A 7,483-nucleotide genomic window follows, 5' to 3' on the forward strand; every position below is an offset into this window, starting at 1 on the left:
CTTACGTGCGAAGAAAGATCTGAATAGGGTTTAATTAGATCTAGGAAGTGATGGATTTGATGTTCACATTAATCTAGACGATTTTCATGAAAGCAATTTTCACAGAAGCGGGTTAAGTAGCGAAGCGTTTACCTAGAAGCTGATTTTGACGGACAGAATCTGATTTTAATATGAAACAAACGCCCCTTAGTTTGATACAGACGGAGAAGAGGGTATGAAAAATTGAACGGAGGAAGTACTGTTAATACATTTGCAGCATCACATTCAATTAATCATCGCAGGCGGCAGGCGAAGAAAAAGTGCAAAAGGCACTCCGCGAAACGCCTCCCACTCCGGTGAGCAACAGATGACTGATGATGCATGTGGCCTTCTTTGTGGCATGGTCCATAGCAATCCACTACCAGTCTACCACACCCGGCCAGGCAGCCCATATATAGCAGCATGTCAAATTTGCTCCGGCGTCCACACCACGCCCCTGCAAGTGATCGAGCATTTCCTCCCCCGGCCGGGACGGGGCTCATCCACGCTCGGGGACGGGATGGATGTCTTCTTCCTCTAACCGTACCCACGGCCTCTTGCCAGAGAATCATCCCATATCTTCGTCCCGTCCGTCCATATGCATGATCCATCGTCTCCTAGGCTAGGGCCGGTGATGTTTACACGAGAGGAGGGGGAGAGGAATTCTAGCCAGCTGCGCATGTGATCGTTGTCATGCCAACCGTACCGCAAGATTCTCCGTCCAGCCGCCAGAACCAAGAAACCCTTTTAAAGCCAAGGGAGCTCCAGCTCCCGAGTTTCCCCAAACACTTCATCCAGGCTCCAGCCATGGAGGCCTCGGCAGCGGTCGAGTCGTCGGCCGCCGTGTCTGTCTTCGAGGTAGTATCCAGCAAGCAGCGGCGGCCGCCGGACACGGCGAAGCTGGTGCTGAATAGCCCCAGCCCGCCGAGCCTGCGGGAGGAGCTCGTCGGCGTGGTCGGCAAGGCGTTCCGGCCGCGCGCCCACGCCGGGGCCGCTGCTGGCGCCGGTGGCCGCCCGCCGCCGCGCCGCGCGTGGGTCCTCACGGCGCTGCAGTGCGTGTTCCCGGTGCTGCAGTGGGGGAGGAGCTACACCCTCGAGTCCTTCAGGAGTGACGTCATGGCCGGCCTCACTCTTGCCAGCCTTGGCATCCCTCAGGTATGTATTGTAGGCGGTCATGTCATGTTCACACGCTTGCTTGCTCAATTCACGCGTCAGGTTTAATTTTAGCTCTGGTTGCTCTCAGAAACTTTACTACACACGTCTTCGCTTGCTGAATAGTGATCTCAGCAAGAAATAACAACCAACAAGCTAGAATTGAATTCAACACGTCTTCAGGTGAAAACTGACAAGTGTGTTTCTTGCACTAAATCTCTAAAGCAATGAACCCTGAGACAAAACATCAGTTATACTACTAGTGAGGAAGCCACCATATATCTACTTGAAAGACCATACATATGTAGATTTTGCCTTGAAATTTTCTGATGTGGATGTGGATCGAGTTTTTTTTTCTCTCTCTCGCTCGTCCTTGTCTAACCCGTGACTCCTTTGGATTGGTTGTCGGACATGATATTGTAGAGCATTGGATACGCCAATCTAGCCAAGCTGGACCCTCAGTACGGTCTTTGTAAGTATCAGTCACAATAAGCCTATCTCTAAGCTAGATTGATTATTCAAAACAATTTACCGTTTCTTTCTCTAGACGACCACTCATTTGTTTTGTACTACGACTACCTCTCTTTTTTTTTCTCTCCCTGGTGGTGGTGAAAAGACACGAGCGTCGTGCCACCGCTGATCTACGCTGTGATGGGGACATCGAGGGAGATCGCCATCGGGCCAGTCGCCGTCGTCTCGCTGCTGCTGTCCTCGATGATCCAGAAGGTCGTCGACCCGGCCGCCGACCCGGCGACCTACAGGTCGCTCGTCTTCACGGTGACTTTCCTCGCCGGGGTCTTCCAGGTCTCCTTCGGCCTCTTCAGGTACGTGCGGTCTGCTTGATTAGCAGGCGTGTGTTCCTGCGGATGAAGCACGTACTCTGCTCCCACACGTGTCGTCGAGATTGGTGTACGTACGTATGGTCTTGTTTCTTACCTATACATGTTGTCGGTTCGTCACGTCGTCCCAGGCTGGGGTTTCTCGTGGATTTCCTGTCGCACGCTGCCATCGTGGGGTTCATGGGCGGGGCGGCCATCGTGATCGGGATGCAGCAGCTCAAGGGGCTGCTTGGCCTCGCCCATTTCACCAACAGCACCGATGTTGTTTCTGTCCTCAAGGCTGTCTGCTCTGCGCTACGACATGACCCGGTGAGTGCCTGTCGTCGTCGTCGTCTCTCTCTGCGCCATGCTCGAAAATACCGGGCATTTTTCCCCTTTTTGTAAATAGTAAATGAGCAACTATATATGGACCCTCATGCATGCCACGCCCCCACCCCCACAAAGAGAGTCGGACACAACGATCAGTCACTGTCGTTACTTGGAACAATAGTGTTCGATCGTCTTCAACCTCGCACTACGGTACAGGAACCTTTTATTTTTGGGATAGAGGGCATGGCCACTTGCCTGTCTACTGTTTAGTGTTGGATCACTGGAATCCACCCACCTGAATTCATCCTCATGTCAACACCGCCATCTTGTGCTTGGCTTTACTCATGTGTCCGTCTTTCTTGTTCTCCGTATCATGTCCGCCGGTTCTCATGTTCTCGATCCACAACTGCAGTGGCACCCGGGCAACTTCCTCATCGGATGCTCCTTCCTCATATTCATCCTCACCACACGGTTCATCGTAAGAAAGACTCAATTCAATTCAACAGCTCTTCTTTTTTTACTGGCTCATGGTACATACTACAGATCGGACCGTAAAACTTAACTGAACCCACACGACGATGACAACTTGGATGGCAGGGGAGGAGGTACAAGAAGCTGTTCTGGCTGTCAGCGATCTCGCCTCTGCTGTCGGTCATCCTGTCCACCGCTGCGGTCTACGCGACAAGGGCTGACAGGCACGGCGTCAAGATCATCCAGAAGGTGCACGCGGGCCTAAACCCAAGCTCCGTGAAGCAGATACACCTCAACGGGCCGCACACAACGGAGTGCGCCAAGATCGCCGTCATCTGCGCAGTCATCGCCCTCACGGTACCCGTACTTCCCGCCCGGCTGCAGTAGGCCCGCCCTTCACCTTGGCGAAATGCGGATGCGCTGAAAGACGAAACCTTGCGTTGCCTCTCCTCCCAGGAAGCTATCGCCGTTGGCCGATCTTTCGCCTCCGTAAGAGGGTACAGACTCGACGGCAACAAGGAGATGCTGGCCATGGGGTTCTCCAACGTTGCTGGTTCTCTGTCCTCGTGCTATGTGGCAACAGGTGATCCATATGGTTTTCTGACTCATTGGCCGTCGTTGCAATCTTTCGGGAAGAAGCAAGGATGTCTGACAGATGTGTGTTTTTTTTTTCGTTCGTCAGGTTCGTTCTCCCGAACGGCAGTGAACTTCAGCGCGGGGGCCAGGTCGACCGTTTCAAACATCGTCATGTCCATCACCGTGTTCGTCACCCTGGAGCTGTTCATGAAGCTCCTCTACTACACGCCCATGGCGGTGCTCGCCTCCATCATCCTGTCGGCTCTTCCGGGACTGATCGACATCAAGGAGGCCTGCAGCATATGGAAGATCGACAAGATGGATTTCCTCACCTGCCTCGGTGCGTTTGTTGGCGTCCTGTTTGGGTCGGTGGAGATTGGGCTTGCAGTTGCAGTAAGATGCTTGATACAGACACTCCTCCGTTCAAAAATCACATTTTTTTAGATTAAGCAGGAAAAAAAAATCACCTTTCAGCTTTTTCTGACTTTGTGGTGTGCGGCTGATTGCTGCAGCTTGGCATTTCCTTCGCAAAGATCATCATACAGTCGCTTCGGCCTCAGGTGGAGATCCTTGGCAGGCTACAAGGGACAGATATCTTCTGCAGCGTCAGGCAGTACCCTGTAGCCTGCCTAACTCCGACTGTACTGCCTATACGCGTCGACACATCCTTCCTCTGCTTCATCAACGCCACTTCCGTCAAAGAAAGGTACTAGCAATTTCAATATATAAACATGGGTTTACAGAATATTTAATACAAAATTTGCAACAAATGTTGTTCAATCAGGATCACAGAGTGGGTTTGGGAAGGAGTGGAGACCTCAAATGGAAAAGCGAGGGAGAGGATACAAGCAGTTGTCCTTGATATGTCAAGTAAGTGCCCCCAGAATCTCCAAGATTATATAAGAGGAGATGCTTTGCTTTTTTTTAGCTAATTCAGTTTTAGATTAGGTGGAATATACACCAATGTAGCTGTGAAATCCATGTTCAGTACAAAAATATGTATACCCATGTTCCTGCTTTTGCAGGTGTGGTAAACATCGACACTTCAGGACTCACTGCACTGGAAGAAATACACAAGGAGTTGGTGTCTCTTGGCTTACAGGTGAAGTAGTGTGTACCTTTGGGTTTGAGTATAAAAAAAGGACATATATAATGCCCGGTTATAATGCTGGAACAACTACCTGCAGATGGCTATAGCCAGTCCGGGATGGAAGGCAGTTCAGAAGATGAAAGTGTCACAGGTGGTGGACAGGGTAGGACAGGACTGGATCTTCATGACAGTAGGTGAAGCGGTGGAGGCCTGTCTAGCTGCTCATAAGGGCACAGCTCTCGCATGTTGAGTATGCGTTAATTACTACTATTAGTACTCCTAAGGATAATCCCATAAGCGATGCGGTTATTTGCATCCTATGAAGGTGTTACTGGAAATGCTTACGAAACAGAAATGCATGGTTTGCACATGATGGAGGCAAAATACCTATGGTATGACTTGACTGGAGTGGTCGTGGCGAGAAACAAACCTGCTCTGGGAAGGACATTCCTTGAGCTCCACAAAAACATGTATGGTGATATCTTGATGATGTGTAACTGTACTTAGTAAGTAAACAAGTCTTTTTGTTTTACTGTTTCTTACAAGAAAAAGATGAAACCTTGACTTAAAAAGAACTAAATGATACTCCTTCCGTCCCTAATTAAAATTCGTTTTAGTTAATTAATAGGTTCATTAAATACATAATGTATGTGTTTTATATATGTGTCTAGTTCTATCTTCACTCATTTGAATATAGACATAAAAACTAAAAGTTAAAATGACTATTTTGAAACGGAGTAAGTATTATGTTGGAGCGCTTGAAACGTAAGAAACAAGAAAGAGAGAAGTATCGCGGTTGTACAGTGCAGGCATGCGGCCGTTCTGACAGCAGCGACATCAGGGCGTACAGGAGAAGCCGTAAACTGAACCAACCGGTACAGCTCATGCCTATGAACAATTTCTTGAATTAGACGAAACTTGGGCAAATCACGGTAACCAACACAAAGGATGCTTGAAAATTTATTTGGGGATCTGAAAATTTCTCTACAAAGAAGACTTATAGGTATTTGATGGGTCAGACTCAAGTTCATCAGATTTTCAGATCGCTTTGGAAAAATAAATGTCAACCAAAGCATAAGGTCTTTTTTAGCTTTGGTTAAAGAACAGACTCAATACATGTAAAGCCCTAAAATTGGTATAATGTAAGAAATGCATATATTGATATAAAAGTGATTTGGAATTGTGGAGCCTTCGGAGATTTATTAGGTTTTCTTCTTTGTGCATATTCAATTAATAGGAATTAAGGTGATCAAAAGACAAATAAATAAATACGGAAATAGGCATCTAACACTGAGGTTCTTGTTTTGTACTCAAAAGTGTGAAAACAAGTTTAAGTTTGAAAATAGAACTTGAGAATAGAAAGAGAAATAAGAAAAGAGAATATACAAGGAAAAATATATATAAGTACCTATAATTCTTCCTACTAGAACTTTATTTGAAAATTTGTTTTGATGTTTGAAACCTAGAGATTAAAACCAGAATTCGAATTTAGTTTGAATTTTTGATTTGGAAACAAAACAGAAAATAATAAAAAAAAAAGAACAAAAGCACTTGGGCTGAAACCTCTCTGGCGGCCCACTCCTTTTCCTCCTTCAGCCAGCCCAATCCGCGCGTGTGTCACTGGCGGGGTGGGACCCATCGGTCGGCCTTGGGCTTGATTCCGCCCGTGCCCGCGTTTCCTGTTGGCGCAGCTTGTCTCACTGTCTGGTGGGTCCCGGCTGACAGTGTTACCTTCTTCCCCAATCGCTAGCAACAGCAGCGCGAATGCCGCGGGCGCTAACAAATCGCGGGATTCTCTCCCACCCCGCGGAGCGGTGAACCCGGAACGAGCTCGTGCCCTAGATTCCGCGTCAAACTGCTGCCGATTTCCTTGGCATGGACTCGTCCCTTCCCCCTCGCGTTCGCATGAACTGAACCCAGGAATCCGCGTGGATGTCGCTGGCCGTTCCAACAACCCGCCCGGAATCCCCTCACAGCAGAGTATAAAGAGGATTGAACCGCCCCGTCGTTAGCCATCACGAGCCGGATTTCACTACCATTGACTCAGTAGGGAGGCGAAAGAAAACCGAGCGCCGCCGCGGGGAATACTGGACCTCTACCTCGACCGGACCACCGAGGACCTGCTCGCGCCGTGGCCTTAGCTTACAGCCGTGGAGTCCTGCCGTTATGTGGAGCCGTTCTCTCCGTCGTCGGGAGTCGGGTGAATGCCAGGGAGCCTCGGCGGAATTCCTTCAATCCAGTGTTCCTCACCGAGCCGCTGCACCATGGTTGAGGGTCTCCTCGACATGAACCCTGGTGAGATTCTGGACCCCTTTGGTTCGCTTGTTGGTCCGCTCTACGTAGCACAAATCGTAGGGGGAAAGTGGAGCTTTGGTGCTCGGCTGGACGGGAGCACCGGTGATGGTCTCCGCCGTTGGGGGCGGCCGCCGCTGGTGCGGGATCTGCTGCGCTCAGCTATCGGTGGTGGAAGACAACCCATGAACCGTAGATCGCGTTATCAGTGGCCAAGATTAGAAGATAGGGCCAACTTGACTAGAGCCTATCTCCGCCATTCGATCATGATCGTGCGCGCAGGACTCCATTCCGTTGTTTTAAATCCTAGCCATCGGCCGGTAATCTTACGGTTCTGGTTGCTTACCGCTTCGGTAATGGGCTGATCTAATCTTGACCGGTGGTCCGCGATCGGACGACAGATATCCACCCATATCTCTTCACGCGCGTAAACTTGCAAAGAAATCCTTCTGTTTTCACAAAAACAACCCGCCATCCGTGCGGGGGAAAACTGAGTCTCGGGACAAATTGTGGTTTAGCCCCCGAGCTCTCTGGATATTATGCGCTCAGCCCAGTGACTTAAGAAAATAGGAAAAACAATATAGAAAATACTTTTTTAGCACAAAAATAATTCTAGAACTTGTGTAATTCCTAGAAAATCCATTTTAGCTCCGAATTGACCCACTCTAGTTGCAATAATTTTGTTTTAATATTGTCTATCAACTAGTAACACTGTTTAGCCATGAAAATTGAGTTA

At 49.0% G+C, this 7,483-nt stretch overlaps 1 protein-coding gene across 1 annotated transcript; it reads left to right on the forward strand.

Moving 5' to 3' along the window:
- The first annotated feature begins 439 nt into the window (after positions 1-439).
- Positions 440-4,987, forward strand: sfp3 (sulfate transporter3). The gene is made up of 12 exons (NM_001309873.1): positions 440-1,173; positions 1,594-1,642; positions 1,787-1,994; positions 2,141-2,318; positions 2,731-2,796; positions 2,916-3,146; positions 3,246-3,372; positions 3,472-3,758; positions 3,878-4,071; positions 4,150-4,235; positions 4,391-4,467; positions 4,553-4,987. Exons 1-12 carry the CDS (start codon positions 712-714, stop codon positions 4,703-4,705), a joined length of 2,118 nt encoding a protein of 705 aa, NP_001296802.1. The 5' UTR covers positions 440-711; the 3' UTR covers positions 4,706-4,987.
- Positions 4,988-7,483: the final 2,496 nt, after the last annotated feature.

This window comes from Zea mays, chromosome 1 (genome assembly GCF_902167145.1).
Source record: "Zea mays cultivar B73 chromosome 1, Zm-B73-REFERENCE-NAM-5.0, whole genome shotgun sequence".
Classification (NCBI taxonomy): Eukaryota; Viridiplantae; Streptophyta; class Magnoliopsida; order Poales; family Poaceae; genus Zea; species Zea mays.

Coding starts and splice junctions, on each gene's coding strand:
- sfp3 (NM_001309873.1), top strand. CDS start 712: ATGCCAACCGTACCGCAAGATTCTCCGTCCAGCCGCCAGAACCAAGAA. Junction 1,174..1,593: donor CCAGCCTTGGCATCCCTCAG/GTATGTATTGTA, acceptor ATGATATTGTAG/AGCATTGGATACGCCAATCT. Junction 3,147..3,245: donor GCGCAGTCATCGCCCTCACG/GTACCCGTACTT, acceptor CTCTCCTCCCAG/GAAGCTATCGCCGTTGGCCG.